The following is a 22811-nucleotide window of genomic DNA, read 5'->3' on the forward strand; positions in this document are numbered from 1 at the left end:
TAATTAATCATAAATCAATTTTTAGACCATAATAACTGAGTGGAGACACTCCTAATCGTATTCCACTGTCATCTTGCACCAAATAAAACAGGTTGACAACATATTAAAATTCATAGAAGATATAGAAAATGGTTTAGCTATTCCAAAATCGTCAAAATCCGTAACACTATCATGAAATGGAATACTATTTACAAAATTAATCAGAGTACATGGTCATAAAAACAGGTAGATCAAAATACGCAAATTAATTATTAATTACATAGAATACACATTTTATATAACCTTTTCGTAATTAATACTCTTGCCATGAGAGTCCACTTAATGCTAAACAAGAAAATAATATTCAGCAGATCGAAAAAACCATAAATATTGACAGCAGAATTCTTTCACATCAGCTGTCCGGGAAGAAAAACTATTCCGCCTTTCGTACCCGCAAGTACAAAGAATGCCGAGAGCGGCACGGAGAGCCTACGGCGGCACAAGAGCCGACAGCGGCTCCGCCTCGTCAGTATTGTTGCGCCCCCCTGTGCGGCACGCTTGATCTCACTCGCCTGTCTAACGGCTTTTCCAGAACGTCCGCTTCACTGAATTCTTTGGGAAAAACTCACTCCCGAGTAATCTCAAGGAGTCCATTAACACTATCACAGTGGATAACTCAACACTGTCCATCATCACACGCATGTACTAGCCTGAAACTTAAAACACCGTCTAAGTACATCGGCAATGACTAGTAAAACACATATTCATGAAATCTTACAGCTAGTTACAAAATCATATTTACATTGCTTAATCTACTGTGACTCAGCTGAAAACTTAAACTAGCAGCTTGGATTTTTCAATTGATAAATAATCACTTTCTCTTAAATCATTTAGTCAAAATTAATTACTTATTAATTACAACTTCTTTAATGTCCTCTTGGTCAGTCAAAATCATGGCAATCTAGCAAACCTTAAATCTTACACTCTATATTTACATATTGTACAAATTACCCATTGTGTGGTGTTAATCGATCCTAGGTTGGTACAATTTCAAATCTATTATATTTCGTATACCTAACAGCTTTCCAGAGCTTGGATACTCTAAGCAATAAGCATTTGTGTGAGGTATACCAATGACTTTATATGATCCATTATAAACAAACTTAAATTTAGAGATTTCATTGTCTATCTCTCTCGATTTCTCATGAGCTTTTACAAGTACTAAGTCTCCGATCGCAAACTTAGCAAAACGCGCTTCAGCGTCATGACGACGTATGCGAGCATCGGCTTTAAGCTTCATTACTTCTCGCAAACGATCTTTTTTCACACCAATACTAATGTCAATCCGTGGAGGGAATTTGATTATCTCTTCCACTAAACATTTACTTCTGTCATCCAACAGGATTTCCTCTGAAGAAAATCCCGTCGATTCATGTCTCAAGGTGTTCATAATTCTCTTAAATTCTGCTTCATATTTGCCCCATGCCCTATGGTTGAGATGGCAATAGGTACGGGAAAGTCGGCCTCGTCTTTGTTCGTGTGTTACGTTTGACACACCGTCTACAATACTTTCCAATTCACTTTCTACATTATTGTCAATGCCGAGATTCTTCACATTACAGTAGTTCAGATTCATACCTACGTCAATAGCATCCGGCCAGTTAACAATGTGTATAGGCTGGTGTTGCCTATGCACACAGTCTCCTGCCTCGTCAGAACTAACTACTATTGTTTTATCTTGTGACGTACATGTCAAAGTTTTGCTTTCGCAATTAATCACTGCACGATTCTTTAATAGCCAATCTAACCCGATAATTACTTCCGTAGTTAAGTCTGGCACGACGACAAACTCTTGCTCAAATCGTGCCCCACATATCTCGAAGTTGACAAAAATCTGTTTTGTGACCGGTTTACTGGCCTTCCCAGTAGCACCGATAATTTTCACTCCTGTTACTGGCATAACTACGATGCCAGGTCTGTCTTTCAGTAACTCAAATATTTTCCCAGATACAGCACTCAGTTCTGCACCGGTGTCCATCAACACGTTTAGTTGTAGGTCGTGCATATTAACAGACACTACTATCTGTCTACACTTGTCCTCGACTGTTTCATTATTTTCCCACAGTAAGTCCTCGTCTATATCCAGGTCATTCCAGAAAAAACCATCCGGCTTTGATCCTAAATCCGGTTTATCTGGCGGCTTTTTCAGCCTCTGTTCACATACAGTTTTAATTTCAACACGTCTGTCCTGAGGCTTAGTCTGTAGCTTCGCCTCCAATACCGAAACCTTTTCCTGTAACTCGTCAACTAGTGAGTATTGCTTTGCTATCGATTCACTAATTGTCACCTTCGTTGATTCCTCTTTGGTCAGATCGATCTCATCTGCCAATCTACCTGGAGGAATGTGCCCAGTCGCATCTGAAATTACTTCCTCTGGATCTGCGCAACCCACACTGCTACCGTCTGACCGCATAACGTCAGCTCTAACCTCATACACGCTGAAATCTATGTGCTTTTCTACCAATTGTGTCCGGCTATCACTAAAATTTTCGTAATCTTTCCCCTTAATACTCTCGCAATGTTTAAACTGGAGGTTTGCGTCGGATGGGTCGGCTACTTCTACCACTATAACTTTCGGTAAAGTCTGCCGGTTAGGGCCAGAACTTTCCGTTACTCCTTCAACATCTAACTCCTGCGGGACGAAACACGACGAATCTTGCTCATGCTCCCCATTAACATCAACTATTTCTGGTAAAGTCTGCCGGTTAGGGCCAGAACTTTCAATCACTTCACAAATACTATCTTCCTGTGGGACGAGACGCGGCAAATACTGTACGCGCTCCCCATAAACACTTCTCCCATACAGACCCCTATAATCTCTTAGTTCGTCGTATAAGCGACCGAACTGCCTTAACCAGACCTCATCCCTCTCTGCATCCCCTCGCTCGATGACGGACGTTTTATCCGACATCTGATCTTCTCTCAACAATTGCGAATCATTCTTAAACTCAATCTCCAGTTCCGCTGTGGGTATTACAGCTGGCACCTTATAATCGATTTCCGGAACACTACTTAAATTGTTCTCACTGACAGTGAATGTACCTTCTACTGCCGTGTATACAGCTGATCTACAACTTGTGGGCGCACTCCTTTCTCTTAACACTGGCACACTCTCCCGCCGTTGATTATTCCACACGGAATTTTCATATCGACGACACCTGGATTTTCTCCTGCTATTGGGCCGCCAAAATTTCTCCACGCCCGGTCGGCCCCTCACCGGCGCGGCTAATGGTTTCCCTGTCTCGTCCCAGCAGATACGGTCCCCGGATGCTGCTGAGGCGGCTGATCACACCCTCTGGCGTTATTACTATTCTGTGAAGCCCGTATCACGTTAGTATGATACTGGTTTCCGTCATTCCTGTTATTATTTGCATTGTACCGATTGTTATTACGATCCGAACCATTATTGTTATTGCTGCCATGGTTGCGGTATGCATTATTCCCATGGTTATCGTTGTTGTGGTTGCTGTGGTACCCGTTGTTGTTACCACGGCCTCTACCACTGTCGCGATTATTGCGCCAATTGTCCTCATCCTCCACTCTTTCCAGGAAATCATTTATTGTTCTGTAATTGCTTCCTACGTAGCGTTTTGTATCATCTGGAAGCTTCATGTAGAGTTCCCAGACTATTTCGGATTCCGTGCGGCGATCACGCAAATATTCCAACTTGCGGATCCAGCCCTCACAAAACTCCTTCATCGAGCCGCGCGAATTCGCATCGAAAGGCCTCGATACGACAAATTCGCGCCAGACACTTTGCTGTTTTTGCTCTGACCAGTATTCAGCCAGAAACAAATTTTTAAACTCGTCAAAAGTCAGGTTCGTAATGTTGAGGTTTAGGCCCCAACGCTTGGCATCACCAGCCAACACATCAATAACCGCATTAATTTTTCTCTCGTTAGTCCATGATCTGGGTAAAACTCTTTCACAATTTTTAATGAAATCCGTCGGGTGTATACCGCCTTTTTTCAAGGGGTCGAACCGCTCCTCTTTCGTCAACAACTCCGAACTATGTGCACAGATTGGCACATAGCTCTGTTTTTCGTCAAGTTTCCTTTCTAATTCCGACACCCTCGTAATCACTTGGCAAGTGGTTGTCGCAAGCGTTTCCACTTCCCTCTTTTTCTCTTCGCAGGTGTTAGCCTGCTTCGTCACTTTGGTATCTACTTCGGATACTAAAGCCTTTAAAGTTTCCACCTTCTGTTGATCCTCTTTTCTCACTAATTGAATTTGTTCCGTCACCTTATTCTCGATGATCGGAGCAACTGCGTCTCCTACACTTTTCTCGATTCTGCTAATTTCGGAATCAAAGCGAGTATTTATGCTCGCAATTTCCGCCTGAACGCCTATCATTTCCTGTTTAAGGTTACCGATTTCGGTATTAATCACGACAATATCGTCTTTGATTTTATCAACTTTTGTGTTAACAATTTCAACATTGTTGTTAACAACATTAATAGCTTTGTTCTGATTGTCTAGCATTCGTTCAATTTTTTCAGACTGAGCTACTTGCTTGGCAGCCTGAGCTGCTTGCTCGGCAGCCTGAGCTTCTTGCTTGGCAGCCTGATCTTTAATTTCTGCCGATTGACTCTTGATTTCGTTAATCAAAACATTCAATAAATCAGTTAAATTCCCGGAAACCACCGGTTTTACTTCCGTAGCGGCTTCCTCTTTCATTGTCCCCCCGTATTCGTCATCAAGGGATTCAGATTTGATTTTCACTTCCGATTCCGAAACATTTTCTAAAGTCTGGAATTCCATTTCTGCTCTTTGTTGCGTTTCAGCGGTCGCATCTTTCATGCTAGCCGCCTGCCCCGGAACAATGGGTACCGCTGTGCGCGTTTCCCACTGTTCGACCGATTGTTCCGTATCCAAGTCTACCAAATTTTGGTAATTGTTGCCTTCACTCATTTTAATAATTTTCAATATAAATGCAAAATCTCAACTCTAATTAGGATTCCTCACACGAATATTCTCGCTGACGTATAGACCATTTCGTAACCAGTACTTTGATACGAGATTTGCACAATGCAAAATTCGTGTCCAGAACAACCTCAAATTTGAAGATTGTCCTGTCACCAGGTCGCCACGTGTAACCTCCCCCCTCACTTATCGAGCTTAATGACAGTGAAAAATTAAACCGCGTGTACCTAATGGAAATTTGGGAAAAGCAATCGTCACCGAAGTTAATCTATCGGTAAAGAGGGAGGAAAGGGTTACATCTTAATGAAAGGAAAAATGCAAATGAAACTGGTGGAAATTAATTTTGAAAAGGGATAAAGTTAATAAAGAAAGTAAATGTGCGGCCGTTACGTTAACAATTAACTAGCGGTAATTAGATATTTGAGATTTGGAGGAAATCACGGTCGCCAGTCCTAAGGACAATTACTATAGTAACTGAAAAAGAAAGGTTATTACACATATAATTAACACTAGAAGCGTGGCAACTGAAGGTTGACACGTGTAGTGTGAAAACTGAAAGTTTGTCAGAAGTAATAAATTTCGCTACACTCTGACTTAATTTAGCAAAAGAATTAATAAAACCGGAAAATCGAAAATTAATTTAGTGACTGAAGTTAATAGTGAGCTTTCTTTCTGAAGCACATCGAAATCCAGTAAAATACGGTTAGTCGTGGAATACCTCAACAATCATTTCAAAAGCAACTTGACTCTACGCAATTTAGAAACAAGATATTTAACTTTGAACTTGAATTAAATGATTCTGAACTATTAACAATAGTAAAATTTAGTACGTACCAAGCTGAGCCGCAGTCACAGGTAAGCTAAAATATGCTAACAAAACTCGCACTCTAAATTTGTGCTCGTGTAACCTAAATATTGTAGCCAGCTACTGAACTTTGAAATTAAAGCAGTGAAATCTAATTATATTATTTTAATGCTGGCGTTTGAATTTCAACGACACTCGGGTTCATTTCGGAAAAGGAAGGGACCCTGCTTGGCAATGCAATTGGGACAATGAGCAACAAAGGTTCATGCTAAGTTGCTGTAATTTTGCGAGGCAAACGGAACAATTTGAAAAGCTGAGGTCTGCCATACAGTTCTGAAACTTTACGTGCTTTTAGTCTTCCTTGTTGGTTGATTGAAGGTTTGAAGCCATCGATCGAGGAGGTGGCGACAGTCACTCATTGTCAGCCGTCGCTGTTGCAGAAGCTGGATGTTGGCGCGCCTTCTTCTCGACACGGTCACCAGGCGAAACGGGCTCTTGATGTGCGCCAGCTAATGCTTCCCGTCCGCGACACCATGTCAGAAACTATCATCGCTAGTCGAGCGCAATTACATGCTGCCAAACCCCGAAAGCGCGGCAACTCGCGGGAGCGTCACACAACACCTGCTCCACTCGCTACTCCCGCCAGACTCTGACTGCTCCGCCCGCGCTTCACGCGGCAGAGTTCACACTACCAAAGATCCTACACACTTTGATTCGTCACACGACCTATCGACGTAATCGTTCGATAGCAGTTTTCCCTAGGCAAGACCCAGCGTAAAAATACAAATAATATTTACGAAACAAACCAATTATACATCAACATAAGTGCATAAATATATATATATACAAACAGTAAAACAATTACAATATATAAAGAGACAGAAATGTCATATCTTGAGGTAACAAAACAAAGAAAAAAAATAGTACAATAGATGGAAATAGGAGGATATGCATTTCCGGCGTTACAAGACGATTCGTTCATCGTCATCATAACACGTATTTCGCAGTACATCATGTGAGAAAAGGGCAAGTTAAGTTTCAAACGAACGATGCTTTTTAAAATCATGCTGATTCGTGGAAATGAGTTTCTCAGTCCCAAGAAAGTTTATCATATTCTAACTGAAAATATGCTCAACGATTGTGGAACAAACCTAATTTAGGTGTAGTGGCCTGTGTTCTGCAGTTAGAGGTCTGCGAACTGTAGCGTGCAGCCTGGCGGTGTGTCACGTAACTATGTCGGAACGTGAGAAACAGCGAGCTGTAATCGAGGTGCTAATTCGAAGAGTTCATCCGTACATGCAACGCCCTCTGCTTCAGCATGACAATTCCAGATCACACACAAGCGCTGCGACATCCGCAACAATTCTACGATTTGGGTTCACTGTCATCGATCATCCTTCATACAGTCCTCACGTGTCCCCATCGGATTTCTATCTGTTTCTAAAACTTAAAGAACAACTTTGAGGACTTCACTTTGAAAGGGCTGAAGCGGTGCATGCAGAGGTAAGCTTCGTCAACAAGGTCAAACAATGTGCAGTGACTATCAACAAACTGGTCTCTCCTTGGGAGAAATAATGGTCGTCGCCAGGGTGATTATGTTGAGAAATAAATAAGTAGACATCAACAATAAAGATGAAAAATGTTAATAACGGCGCTTCATTTAAAAAGCTTTAAGAGTTTTCACGTAAAAGTTCCGAGGCATTAGTTTTCAGCACGCCCACGTAGATACTCAAATCATACTTGTTTTTTTTCCTCTTTTTTTAATATCCTCCTGAACAGCGCAGAGACCATTTCCTGTCCCACTGTTGCCCAAATGAGTGTGAACTCTATCTCTAATAAGACTGCTGTGGTCGGTAGGTTCATCTATGACTTTGCCTCCTCTCTTTGTTTTGTTAAGAATCTTAAGCTGAATCATTCACTGCACACCATAATGGATCGGGGCAGTCTAGGTTAATCCAGAATGCTTCCGCTCATTAGTTACATACGACTATGGGTGCACGATATTGACAAATCATCTACGTCGCTTTCGATTCCATCATCGAAGTCCGAATATCAACAGTCGGTAATAATCAAACATAAACCTTCGATTTTAAATGATGAATTTGTAGTATGTCGCAAAACAAGTACATTTAGAGACAGAAAGAATGTCCTGTTTTTGAGAACAGTCTTTCAGAAGCTGATGATGTGACAACGCAGGTCAGATATTTACGTGCAAATTTTGTAGTTGTAGGTTAGTATTACCGATAATGTGATTCCGTATTTCTAATGGATCTTGCTAAAGATCTAAAAGGCGATATTTCATATAGTAATTGAACTGTAATGTTATGTCTGTTTCCCTCCCAGTTCGCAAATTAATTTTTTCTGGTGCTATTATTCATCCCATAAATCAAATTTGGTTTCCCTCTTTTCCTGTTCTGGATCGACGTGTTTACCTTACTGCTTGACATCACGAAAGCATGAAATGAATGAGCAGTGGAAGGTGTCAGTCCACACTAGCTACAATAGTAGCCAATGTTTCTTCATTAGTCTGCTCAAACACATCACTTCCTCCCCCCCCCCCCCCCCAGGCCATCCACCTCAGCCATACTCGAAGGCCATGTTTGATAAGTCGTACTTGTGTTGCAAGGATGTCGTTATGATACACGTTCACAAAAAGTTTCATTTAAATGAACAAAAAAAGATTGATGATGACAACAAGCAGACTAGTTTGTTTGCCAAATAGAAGGGCGATGTTTCGCCCTTAACATCTATATTACAATGTTTTATATGCGTCAATATCGATAGTGAAGTATCGATGTTTAAACTCCCATCAGCTATGTTCAAATGCGCGTTATTCAGGGACAGACTGTTTGCATCTTTTGTGAAACCCATTTGCAAATCTCAACTATGTGGTACCAACACGCGCAGAACTTAATACTCAGGAGCACACAGTTAATTAAAGTAAGGATACGACTATCCGCGAGTATTACGAATATGCTGTGGCAGCTATGCATGGCAGACTGCGCCGCATTAACTAGATGTTTGGACGAAATGGATAACCAGCTTCAGAGCAGTATTATGACGACCAAAAAGACCGCCAGCGGATGAAACTCCTGATAAGTCTGTAGTTATAATCAAATCGGGGAGTTATTTACAAATCTCCTACAGTTAAGTATCTAGATCCTCGTGTAGGTCCTCAGTTCTATATTATTATGTGATAAAATGGTCTAAAGTTGTATAACAACTTTTTCCAATTAGTGTGAGAACATATGGCCCATGTGTGAGAAATGCAAGTCTAGAAAAATTAATCTTGCGTGGTAGTCTCACGTTGTCTTCATGTACTGCTTATGAATGTAAGTAAAGTTAAGGTCTTAATGTTTTTAAATACCTCTGTAAACTGATAGCAAATGCAAACAATGGCTAAATTACTTTTCCATGGCTAAATTACAGCCCACTAACGTAAACTTAATAAATAACAAAAGGAAAAGATAAACACTTGCCAGTGACATCTTATGCGGGTGAACTGCTGCAGCGTTGCTCCAGACGTGTTAATCTTGTTGTTCTCTCCAATCATCAAATAGTACATTAGAAGAAAAAAGTTTTTAACTTCTTTTTTGAATGGTACCAATTTACCCACAATTGGAAATGGTGTACAGAAAAAGCCTCTTGACCTACCTTGTAGCTGGCAGCATCGGCAACCAGTCTGACTTGCAGATAATGTAGCTCAGAATTTGAGATGCGCGGGTGGTGATGAGGATGGTAGAAGACGAGCAACCACCAGGCCAGGAACCAGACAATGGCCGCCAATGATGTAGCATAGAAGATGGCGGGCCAGCCCAGCCAGCCAATCTGCACACCCGACACCGGGAACGTCAGTGCAGCTCCCACACTGCTGCCTGCAGCACCGAGATGGCTCTCTCAGTCTGGTAAATTTCTACAGAATATCAGTGTGACTGCTTTATATCATGATTCCTTTACCAGTTTTGTTGTTAACAGCTCGTGGTCTTGCGATCAGTGTTGCTGACTCTCCAACAAGGGGCCTCAGGTTCGATTTCTGGCTGGGTAAGGGACTTTCTCCGCTCGGTACATGTGTGTGTGTCACCATCATCATCGACACGGAAGTCGCTGAAGTAACGTCAGATAGATAGATTTGTATCAGACAGGCACTCCAAGACAAGCATACCATGCGCACATTCCATTTTCAGTGCCGGTTTTGTTCAGACGTTGACCCAAATGTAATGCACAATTATGTAAATTGAAGGTTCAGCGGGGGAGAGGGGAGAAAGGGAAAAGAAAGGGAGTAATGATGTCAGCTGCATCGGGACTTCATGCACAATGAGCAGCGACAGGTGAAAATGTGTACTGGACCAGGATTCGAACCCAGGATCCCCTACTTACTAGGCAGCTGAATTAATCACTGTGCCACCGGGACACGGTGGTTGTCGTAATGGCGAGGACTATCTCTGCACGCCTCTCCGCCGACCCACATTCCTTCCCTGTGCCACCTATCTGCAGTCCCTGTCCAAGTGTTAGTAATTTGACTGGGTGAAAGTAATGTGCGTCGGTCACGTACCGCGAAATTCTTCGTACGTTTGTCGTAACTGGAAAGTCACATACGAACGGCTTATTTCAATAGTGGTACAAGTCCATTACCTCCACTTTTACGCCTATAATGCTTCTGAAATTAATGATCCAAACAAGCAGAAAGAAAGGTTCATCTCTAGCAAGAAGCCATATGCTCGAATATTTCTGGTATTTCAACTGCAGATTTTTCAGCGCTCATTTAACTTTAGGACTCTGTATCTCAATATGATCAATAATGGATTTGTATCACTACTGAAATAAGCCCTTCATATTATCTACTTCCAAATAAAAAGAGAAATTGGGTTTTACCATCCAGTTGACATCGAGAACATTAAAGACGGAGTCAAACTTGGGCTGGACAAGGGTGGAAAGTGACATCTACTACGTTCTTTTCAAAGGAACCATTCAGTATTTCGTTGGAAGCAATTTAGATGAAGCAATTTAGATGACCATACAACGCGTAAATTGAAATGAGAGGACGGGGTTTGAGCGCATCTCCTCACGAACGAGATTTCAATGGGTTAACCATTGCGGCAAATTTTCGCGTATGGGTAGTCATAAACGGATGACTGGCGCTTGTGTACAAGTATAAAGAAACGATTCGACTATGGGTTCTTTCGGGGCAAATGGTCCAAGTTAGAATGAATGAAGCACAGTTTGATCCCATCTAATGTTGAATTTTACAAACGCTTTACTCGGGTCGACGCAAACAGATTTAAAAGATGTAACAACAATCGCATGGATTTACAGTATTCTTTCAACGGTATCGCACGAAGTATCACATATATTCGTGAGGCAGAAAGGTGTTGTTGATTGTATTAATTGCTCATGGAGTGTAACAATTAGCTCTTTAGCCTCCGTAACTGACAGAAGGAGCGTGACGTGTTTTTAATCCTCGTTCAGAGGCACCTCTCAAGCCTATGAAACGTTGGTTAGCCTGACAATGGGAGTTTTACACACCCATTTCAGCGAGGGGAAAAATTTAAGTTTATATCTAAAGGGTAGGCTAATGGGATACAGAACTGGTGTATTTGCCGCAATATACAAGAATCTCAAATCCATCAAGACAGAGAGTGAAGCTGTATGCAATATTATTTGAACGAGACTCAGTGTTATAGGTCAGCATAAACTTATAATTAGATTATGCTATGGACCACACGACTCACCCATAGATACAACAGAAAACGTTAGACAAACCGTCTGTTCAGTAGGACGTAAGATCCCCAGTTATACTGTATCGCTAGGAGAGACTTTTATCAAGGGGATAACAACAGTTTCGTTAGTGGTGAGATTGACAGGACATCGTACAAAACATTGCTAAGTGCTTTCTCTGAAGACAGTTCAGAAGACCGCTCATGACGGATATATATGGAAAGTAATGGTAACAAATAAGCCTGACCTTTTAGACGCAACTAGCATTGCAAATGGTATCAGTGATCCTGAGGCAGTTGTGTTAATAATGTTACCAGAGTACAAATAGCTACTACAACAAGTAGAAAGATTTATGTGTGCAGCAAACTAGATAAAGGCAGTAGCGTCAAACCACAGTGAAAAACTTGAAATATTTAACTCTGGAAAGGAGCTTGTAGAAGAAGCTCAAGTTTAAAAGAGCAGTTGAGCATTCACTGGATGGATATGTACCCAACAGAACAGCCCATGATGGAAGGAACCCTTCATGGTATACAGGTACGGTAAATAAACTCCTAATGAAGCAAATACTTCTGCATAAGAGATTTAAAATAAAGATAAAGCTGTAGATAGGGCGATACTGAATGAAACGCGTTTGACTGTCAAGGGAGCCCTGCCTGAAGTCTTCAAGGACTACTGTAGCTAAATACTATTGTAGGATCGCTCACAAAACCCGCAGCCATTGTGGCCATACTTAAGGCCTGCTAGTGGCACCAAAGTTAGTCTCCAGACAGTCATGGTGTAGACAGGAACAGAAGCGGACTAGCGAACGAAAAGCAGAAGTACTGAACTCCATTTCAAATTTTCGTTTGCAGAGACAATTCCAGAGTTCTGCTCTAATTTAATTCGAATATAACTGCAAAGATCAGTAAAACAAAAGTGTTGGTGTCGTTGAAAATCAGTTGCAATCGTGTGAATCTAGGAATATACTACAACAGCACACGTATCGCTCCTGTGGTGATCGCGAAGACGAGATTAGGTAGTTAAAACTCCCACAGAGGTGTTTAAGGAGTCATTCTTCTCGCATTCCAAACGTGAACTGAATGGGAAAAAAGCCTCTCACGCACTTCACAGTGGTTTAAAAAGCATAGGTGCGGATTTAGATGTAGATTCAGTACTTTTCTCTAACTGCGGGTGCGAAGGAAGTGCTTCTTTCCACAGCCTCAGCATAGAGAGGCCTTAAGTCAGATTCACCTCATATTTACCACTCCCAAACAAATCTACGTTAGCCTTACGGGCGCAGCGCATCCGAAAAGCATTTGTCCTGCTTACTGTCTTCATCGATGAACTTGCTGCAATATGTTTTCACCACAACTAGTCCTGTGGTATTAAACAAAGAGTTCTCCATTCGCATAGTCGTCATTAGCTAATTTCTTTGCAACTCAAAGGAGGGTGAGAGAGAGAGAGAGAGAGAGAGAGAGAGAGAGAGAGAGATCCTACAGGACACAGAAGCATGTACGAGACGCAATTTTCCAGCCGATCCAGGCTAAGTTACAACCACCCTCAATCGGTGAAGGAGCTAACGGACGCTACTTGGGGGATAATAGACCCAGTATTAGCGGTCTCAAATACATCAGGTGTATATTGTGCACTATAGTAGGAGAGATGGTAGTGTGCAATTACCAAGTCAAAGACTGTGTGTCAGTATATCAAACATGTGATCTGTGTCTGATGAAGTGACACTGCGTCTCGTTGTTCACTTTGACAGATCTCTTGGATGGAGGCATTAAGCTGTGCGCTATTCGAGATGAATTAACTACACTCCTGGAAATGGAAAAAAGAACACATTGACACCGGTGTGTCAGACCCACCATACTTGCTCCGGACACTGCGAGAGGGCTGTACAAGCAATGATCACACGCACGGCACAGCGGACACACCAGGAACCGCGGTGTTGGCCGTCGAATGGCGCTAGCTGCGCAGCATTTGTGCACCGCCGCCGTCAGTGTCAGCCAGTTTGCCGTGGCATACGGAGCTCCATCGCAGTCTTTAACACTGGTAGCATGCCGCGACAGCGTGGACGTGAACCGTATGTGCAGTTGACGGACTTTGAGCGAGGGCGTATAGTGGGCATGCGGGAGGCCGGGTGGACGTACCGCTGAATTGCTCAACACGTGGGGCGTGAGGTCTCCACAGTACATCGATGTTGTCGCCAGTGGTCGGCGGAAGGTGCACGTGCCCGTCGACCTGGGACCGGACCGCAGTGACGCACGGATGCACGCCAAGACCGTAGGATCCTACGCAGTGCCGTAGGGGACCGCACCGCCACTTCCCAGCAAATTAGGGACACTGTTGCTCCTGGGGTATCGGCGAGGACCATTCGCAACCGTCTCCATGAAGCTGGGCTACGGTCCCGCACACCGTTAGGCCGTCTTCTGCTCACGCCCCAACATCGTGCAGCCCGCCTCCAGTGGTGTCGCGACAGGCGTGAATGGAGGGACGAATGGAGACGTGTCGTCTTCAGCGATGAGAGTCGCTTCTGCCTTGGTGCCAATGATGGTCGTATGCGTGTTTGGCGCCGTGCAGGTGAGCGCCACAATCAGGACTGCATACGACCGAGGCACACAGGGCCAACACCCGGCATCATGGTGTGGGGAGCGATCTCCTACACTGGCCGTACACCACTGGTGATCGTCGAGGGGACACTGAATAGTGCACGGTACATCCAAACCGTTATCGAACCCATCGTTCTACCATTCCTAGACCGGCAAGGGAACTTGCTGTTCCAACAGGACAATGCACGTCCGCATGTATCCCGTGCCACCCAACGTGCTCTAGAAGGTGTAAGTCAACTACCCTGGCCAGCAAGATCTCCGGATCTGTCCCCCATTGAGCATGTTTGGGACTGGATGAAGCGTCGTCTCACGCGGTCTGCACGTCCAGCACGAACGCTGGTCCAACTGAGGCGCCAGGTGGAAATGGCATGGCAAGCCGTTGCACAGGACTACATACAGCATCTCTACGATCGTCTCCATGGGAGAATAGCAGCCTGCATTGCTGCGAAAGGTGGATATACACTGTACTAGTGCCGACATTGTGCATGCTCTGTTGCCTGTGTCTATGTGCCTGTGGTTCTGTCAGTGTGATCATGTGATGTATCTGACCCCAGGAATGTGTCAATAAAGTTTCCCCTTCCTGGGACAATGAATTCACGGTGTTCTTATTTCAATTTCCAGGAGTGTATGTGCCAACACTGGATTTCACTCTCATTCATCGTTTACTCGTCATCTGCAACACCACAACATCATACTGTGAGTAAAACAACCTTGTGAGTCGTGTTTCAGCGAGTCAAGTAGTGTGGCCTAGGCGTCAGCCAGTAGCATTTTTTTCTATGTTCCACGCCTGACCGTGTTGCCTGTATTGCAGGTGCGGGTAGAGTGTTGCCAGGTGAGACAGGGTACACGGGGCGGAAGGGGAACAGACAAACAAGGAGTGATTTATATGAGTGCGTGCCAAGCTGCCTACTAACCGGCAACACCGCGGGTGGGAGACGCTGAGAATAAGAGAAGGGGATAGTTTTAGAAGGGGGCAACCGAGGCTTTAATAGGTCTGCATCCATGTTCCTCGTGGTTTGTCCGTCTGTCAGTCTGTTCGTCCGTCCCTGCTCCGTGGTTGTCTCGATGTCTGGTTTTTGAGGTCTTTCAGTCGGTATGTTTATTTTTATTTTATTTATTTACTTACTTATTTATTTAACCTGATCTGATTAGGGTCATCAGGCCCTCTCTTAGTTGGACCAGGGTATACACGTAAAGTGTCTATTATATCATAGTTACCAAAGAAATAACAACATGACGACTAGTATTAAAAGGATTTCAGTGTCCGAAGTGCTGATGTGAGTAAATTATACTGACTATGAACTAACAAAGTTGATAATGGCGTTACTTGTATTACTGCAACTGCATCCATTACTAGTGATAATAGAAATAATAATAATAATAATAATAAATGTGGCATTAATAAGCATAATGATATTGGCAGATATAAGAAGAATTTATAAGTCTACAAAATGGTATAAGGAGAACTTATAAGTCTACAAAACGAATGTTTTCTGATATGTAGCGAGTCCTGGCAAAAGGAAATTTATGGAGACTACGTCAGCTAAGAATACTGGGCAGTGAGGAAGATCAGGTTAGAAAGAGGTATGTACAAAGGTAACGAGTGTGTACAGGGACAACAGTAATCATGATTGTTGCTTTAGTAGATATGTCATGATCTGTCATCTGAACCTAGAGTTGGGTTCCTGGTACTGAGAAGGGCTCCCAGAAGGTGACTGAATGATGGAATGGGACAGAAAGGATTTTACTCTGATGGGAATGGACATTTCTGTCACGTTGTTCAGACGAGAACGTTAAGGTCGAGTTCACTGATAAGATGGTAGAAAAGGCAGAGGGTATGGAGATCTTTGCGCCTGTCTGCATACAGCCAGGATAGCTATACATATGATGGTGAAATTTGATCAAAGAGTCGAACATCACAGGTATAACAAACACATACATAGATAACCAGTTCCAGGCGCCGTGAGCTTTCCTGAGAAAGGTCTTGCAAGACAACATCGCTGTAATCAATAATTGTAAGTCTAAATGTATGTACATGTTTCTTTTTCAGGTGAAGAGGAGAGAGTTTTTTATATTTTTGTGGGGTGTGGAGAGATACCGATGTCTTCTTACATTATTTGCAGTTATGTGCTTAGTCTAATTTAGATTTTCATCTATTGTTACTCCTAGACTCTTTTCTGAAGGAAAGGTGATACTCGTCACATTTAGAGTCAAAAGTTGCAGGGATTCCCTATATTTCGAGCTAATGAGCCTAGAAGGACCAGCCAATACTGCTTGGGTATCGCATGGGTTGAGCTTTAATCCTATATCATGCGCCTATTTTGATAGTGCACACAAGTCGGTATTGAGATTTTTGATAGCTGTCGTCAGGTTTATAGGTTTTGTACTTCGACAAAACTGGAGTAATCAGCGTGCATGTGGTACTTGCAACAGAACAGGACCGATGACATATATGTGCAATGAATAGAGAATAGTACCTAATACCGAACCCTGGGGAACGTCTGATACTACCCGACTTCGTTGTGACTTTATGCTGCCGGACATAAAGCATTGCTGCCTAGATGTCAGTTCTGAGCGAAACAACTGCACCGCACTTCAAAAATGGTTCAAATGCCTCTGAACACTATGGGACTTAACATCTGAGGTCATCAGTCCCCTAGAACTTAGAACTACTTAAACCTAACTAACCTAAGGACATCACACACATCCATGCCCGAGGCAGGATTCGAACCTGCGACCGTAGCGGTCACGCGGTTCCAGACTGATGCGCCTATAACCGCACGTCCACACCGGCCGGCTGCACCGCACTTCGCCAGGAATTTAGACTGCTAAGTTTGACAAGTGAAATGTCATAGTTGATGTATCTTAAGACTTTGCCGAGGTGTAAGAAGTACATCGTTGTTGCCTCTTGTGCATGTAAAGCAAGTTTCAGGTCATCCGTTACCTTCTTTATTGATGTAAATGGTGTTCTGAGATGTTTACATAAGCCTGATTGATATTCATTCAGTAGGTTGAGCGGTGGTCCAGCCGGGACTTAGGTATCTGAAAATATTTCGCGTTCTGTGTGGACTCTGACGAATTTTGTGAAGTTTTCAACTTAGTTTCTGGTACAGTCGCAGGATTTAGAATTATTCTGGCGTAGTCTGGACTCTGATAATTTTGCAGTGTGCCACAGCAGTTAGTGGAAACGTTATCTGAAATCCATATCTAATCGACCTATAGGACAATCAATCATTGTGTCGGTTTGAGTAAGGATATTTTATCATAATTTCTAGCTGTGAAGGCAGTCTTGAGCTTTTCCGGCTAGTTCATTAATTGATGGTGCATTTTTATCTACTGGGGACTACATCTATTGCTACACAGTATCTTTTGTTGATCACCAGAGACAATAATGTGTGATTATTGGACAATAAATTTGATGTGTGAAAACTCAAATCACGTGTAGTAGCATTGGCGATTTAAAACATGTGTGTATGTTCAGTCTACCAGTTGATGGAACTTTGATCAGTTATCAGCAGCCATCCTCCAGTTTTCTTGTAAATTAAAGTGACGCATTTTGGCCCTAGACGAACAGAAGCCGAGCCCAATTTTATCAATAAATTTTAATTTAACCCTCACGCAAGACCCGACCCATGATAATTTAATAAACAAGATTAAGCATTTTCTCCTCTTGTGGTATTTTCGTGTTTAATTAAACAAGGTATATTTCTCCCATGGCACGGAATCTCTCCCACTACATGACAGATTTTCAGTCACGACCAAACAAAAAACGTCCATGTACACACATGTGGGAATTCGCCACCGCTACCAAAATAATCAATATGAGCCATCAGAGGTCCCCCTACTTAAATTTGAGTAAACATTCCAGCTGCCTACACTGGCCTTAACGGTTGCATCCACACTTCGTAGGTTTGTGTTCTTACCCATTTTACTAAAAATGATTTCTTTCACTTCTCGCGTGATTCAGTTTTATGGTACACTGTCAGTCGTCACTTCAAGCCTATGCTGGGTTGGGACGGCAGACTGTTCTCTGCTCTATACCTTTACGACTATCCTGTTTCCCTATGTTAAACTTCCTTTCGCAAGCCAGCTGAAAGCTCCAAGGTTGCCGTAATTACAAGACCCTCTCACCATACCAAGAGGAAGGAGAATTAGAAATAATTAGAAATGCAATCATAGGCAGTTCTCTTGGAGCGCTAGTGACATAACTTGACGGAGTATTAGGGTCTGCATATTAAGCTATAAAACAGGTTACAAGACAGTTTGGGAATAAATTGCCAAGTAACACATCTAAAATAAAAATTTTATTCCTGAAAGCTGACTTTGGCATCACGAGGAACATTGAACATAAGGAGCAAAATTCAAGGAGAGGAGGAGGAGGATGAGAATAGTCTTTAACATACCGTCGACAACCAGGTCATTAGAGATGGGGCACAAGCGTGGATTAGGGAAGGTTGGAGGAGGAACCATCCTGGCATTTGCCTTAAACGATTCAGGGAAATAGCAGACAACTTAAACCTGGATGGCTAGATACAGGTTTGTATTGTTGTCCTCCCAAATGTGAGTCCAGTGTGCTAACCACTGCGCTACCTCGCTTACTACCAACATTCAACACGTACCGGTAATGCTTCTGAAATTTTGACTGCTCAGAGCAATGCAGAGTGTGATCAACAAAAACGATGGGCTACCAATAAAATAATACAGTATATCAATAAATAATACAGTTTTGTGATGAAATGAACACTCTCAAATTTTGAAAAGTATACTTAAAACTTGCTGATGATGAAGGCTTAAATAGCCAGCCGTCAGAATACATAACACAATCTCTCTTTGTTATGAAGAGATGTCAGTGGCAGGGAGAGGGACGAGACAGTGTTGCTGGTTAGTATGGAGGATGTCATGAACTTCCTGAGTCTCTACAGTCCACTTTGTCGATTGCTGTAAGAGGATGTTGCAGTGAACTTCAGCTCAGAGATTGATTTGACGAAGCTCCCTATGCTAGTCCATATTGTGTCAGTTTCTTCCCCATCTCTGCTTAACTACTGCATCCTACAGCCACTTGAACTTGATTGCTGTGTAGGTTATATCATTCTGAACGTCAGATGATACGTCTCCAGACTCAAAAATTTTATAAACCAACTTGATTATTCGTTTAGTATTCACTTCCCCAATGATTTCAAAAATTCCGAAGGAAGTTTATCTTTTGGTAAAGTTGTCTCTTGGCAAGACCACTAAAATTTCTATGCATGGGTGCCTCTTTCGCCCCCATCGGCTTTGCACCTCATGGGGGCATTTTTGTCGCTTGCGACTTAAGCCAGCCCTGTCTATAAGGGTCCGATACCGACGGAGAGCTCTGAAGAATCGGTCGATCGCAGTTCGTTACTCACCGAGGTAAGCGGAGATGAACTTGCTCCTGTCGTTGGGCGGCACCCAGTTTGCCGTCATACAGTGCATCGATGGCCACGCCATTCCATGCAAAGCAAAATACGGACTCATTATCTCTAATCAGATCAGAAAAGGCAAACCTACGTTTCTAGCATCTGTAGACTTAGAGAAAGCTTTTGACAACGTTGACTGGAATACTCACTTTCAAATTCTGAAGGTGGCAGGGCTAAAACACAGGGAACGAAAGGCTATTTACAATTTGTACAGAAACCAGATGGCAGTTATAAGAGTCGAGGGGGATGAAAGGGAATCAGTGGTTGGGAAGGGAGTGAAACAGGGTTGTAGCCTATCCCCGATGTTATTCAATCTGTATATTGAGCAAGCAGTATAGGAACCAAAAGAAAAATTCGGAGTAGGGGCTAAAATCCATGGAGAAGAAATAAAAACTTTGAGGTTCACCGATGATATTGTAATTCTATCAGAGATAGCAAAGAACCTGGAAGAGCAGCTGAACGGAATGGACAGTGTCTTGAAAGGAGGATATGAGATGAACATCAACAAAAGCAAAACGAGGATAACGGAATGTAGTCAAATTAAATCGGACGATGGTGCAGGAATTAGATTAGAAAATGAGCCGCTTAAAGTAGTAAATGAGTTTTGCTATTTGGGGAGCAAAATAACTGATGATGGTCGAAGTAGAGCGGATGTAAAATGGTAAAGTTGTCTCTTGGCAAGACCATTAAAATTTAGACTGGCGATGGAAAGGAAAGTGTTTCTGAACAAGGGAAATTTGTTAACATCTAGTATAGATTTAAGTGTTAGGAAGCCGTTTCTGAAAGTATTTGTATGGAGTGTAGCCATGTATGGAAGTGAAACGTGGACGATAAATAGTTTAGACAAGAAGAGAATAGAAGCTTTCGAAATGTGGTGCTACAGAATAATGCTGAAGATTAGATGGGTAGATCACATAACTAAAGAGGAGGTATTGAATAGAATTGGAAAGAAGAGAAATTTGTGGCACAACTTGACCAGAAGAAGGGATCGGTTGGTAGGGCATATTCTGAGGCATCAACGGATCACCAATTTAGTACTGGAGGGCAGTGTGGAGGGTAAAAATCGTAGAGGGAGACCAAAAGATGAAGACACTAAACAGATTCAGAAGGATGTAGGTTGCAGTAGGTACTGGGAGATGAAGAAGCTTGCACAGGATAGAGTAGCATGTAGAGCTGCATCAAACCAGTCTCTGGTTTGTGGGATTAAAGGGACCAGACTGCGACGTCCATCGGTCCAAACCAGTCTCTGGACTGAAGACCACAACAACATCTCTAATCGGCTTAACTGTAAAGTATCATTCGCTAAGACGTTCCATTTACATATATGCAGTGTTCTTCCATTTGGTACTCGAAAATAGAAAGCTGAATTTTATAATTAAAACCAAAATGTTTCTCAGGAATTTGGTTACTTCCAATATTTTAGTTTACTTAACTCACACTACATTGGAGATCGAGACAGTTAAATAAATATTTCTCCTACAATGACTTGGGCGCTACAATAAATCTTCCTGAGAGATTTAAATAATTTGCCGAACAGAACTCAGTTGCAGCCGTTTTGTCCAGTGAGACGCAGTCATTGGTAAGACACCGACGGAGTAAAAAAAACGAATTCTTGGTGCCTTGTGTCACTAACACTGATTGAACTGCAGGATCCTGCTAGTAGTGGTGCATGTAGCAATCCCTGTACAGCAACACGCATAATGGGAGTTCCAGCCGGCCGCGGTGGTCTCGTGGTTCTAGGCGCGCAGTCCGGAACCGTGCGACTGCTGCGGTCGCAGGTTCGAATCCTGCCTCGGGCATGGATGTGTGTGCTGTCCTTAGGTTAGTTAGGTTTAAGTAGTTCTAAGTTCTAGGGGACTGATGACCACAGCAGTTGCGTCCCATAGTGCTCAGAGCCATTTGAACCAATGGGAGTTCCAGACATGTGTCTACATTCTTTGTACTAGACGGAAGCACACAATAAAAGCACACAATAATATGGGTGATTCTGATGTTAAATAAAGCCACGCGACGTTAATTTACCGGAAACATTGCCAGGAGAGTTTAAAGGACACTTTACAATACTTCCATTTTCACACTGCTCTTGCACTTTCTAGTATACACTGAGGTGGCACAAGTCATGGGATGCCTCCTAACATAGCGTGGGACCATCTTTCTCCCGGTGTTGTCCAGCAACTCGACGTGGCATGGTCTCAACGAGTCGTTGGAAGTCCCCTGCAGGCATATTGAGCCATGCCGCCTCTATAGCCGTCCATAATTGCATAAGTGTTGCCAGTGCAGGATTTTCTGCACGAACTGACCTCTCAGTTATGTCCCATAAATGTTTGGTGTGATTGATGTCGGGCTACATGAGTGGCCAAACCATTCGCCCGAATAGTCCAGAATGTTCTTCAAACCAAGTGCGGACAACTGTGGTCCAGTGACAATCCCATCGTTTTTCGGGAACATGAAGTCCATGAAGGGCTGAAAATGGTCTCCAGTCAATGATCAGTTCAGCTGGATCACAGGACCCACTCTATTCCAAGTAAACACAGCCGCTACAAGGTTACACAATGCCTTGTTGACAACTTGGGTCCATAGCTTCGTGGGGCCTGCGCCTACTCGAACCCTATCATCAGCTCTTACCAAATGAAATCGGAACTCACGTGATCAGGCCATGGTTTTCCAGTCGTGTAGGATCCAACCGATATGTTCGCCAACACAGGAGGGGCGCTGCAGAACGTGTCCTGTTGTTACCAAAAGCACTCGAGCTGATTGTCTGCTGCCATGGCCCATTAACGCGAAATTTCACCGCAAAGTCCTAACGGATACGTTCGTCGTACGTCCTACATTGATTTCTGTGGTTGTTAGCACTGACAATTCTACGCAAACGCCGTTGCTCTCGGGCGTTAACTGAAGGCCTTCGGCCACTGAGTTGTCCGTGATGAGAGGTAATGCCTGTAATTTGGTATTCTCGGCGCATTCTTGACACTGTGGACCTCTGAATATTGAATTCTCTAATGATTTCCGAAATGGACTGTGATGTGTCGACAGAAGTGCCGACACAGTGTGGTTTGAGGAGACCGATATGCACGCTATAAGCTCACGCAGGATGGCGTGAGGTCTGAAACAGGATACGTAATGAATGCTATAAAGAAAAGTACGTAGCTTCTGGAATACTTAACTTTAATCCATCATTTGTATACATCGTTCTTGATGAGACATGCTTCATACGATAACTATCAATTGCTATGGCGCCTTGCTAGGTCGTAGCCATTAACTTAGCTGAAGGCTATTCTAACTATCTTCTCTGCAAATTAA

General features: G+C 43.0%; 1 protein-coding gene across 1 annotated transcript in view; it reads right to left on the reverse strand.

Moving 5' to 3' along the window:
* Nucleotides 1-22811, reverse strand: part of LOC124594265 (vesicular glutamate transporter 2-like) — a 169934-nt gene that overhangs the window by 86675 nt on the left and 60448 nt on the right. The window contains exons 4-6 of the mRNA XM_047132628.1: nt 19461-19572; nt 9422-9642; nt 283-309 (exon numbers count right to left, since the gene is read on the reverse strand). Coding sequence (XP_046988584.1) covers nt 283-309; nt 9422-9642; nt 19461-19572 — 360 coding nt within the window. The remainder of the gene's footprint in view (nt 1-282; nt 310-9421; nt 9643-19460; nt 19573-22811) is intronic.

Source organism: Schistocerca americana, chromosome 2, assembly GCF_021461395.2.
Source record: "Schistocerca americana isolate TAMUIC-IGC-003095 chromosome 2, iqSchAmer2.1, whole genome shotgun sequence".
Classification (NCBI taxonomy): domain Eukaryota; kingdom Metazoa; phylum Arthropoda; class Insecta; order Orthoptera; family Acrididae; genus Schistocerca; species Schistocerca americana.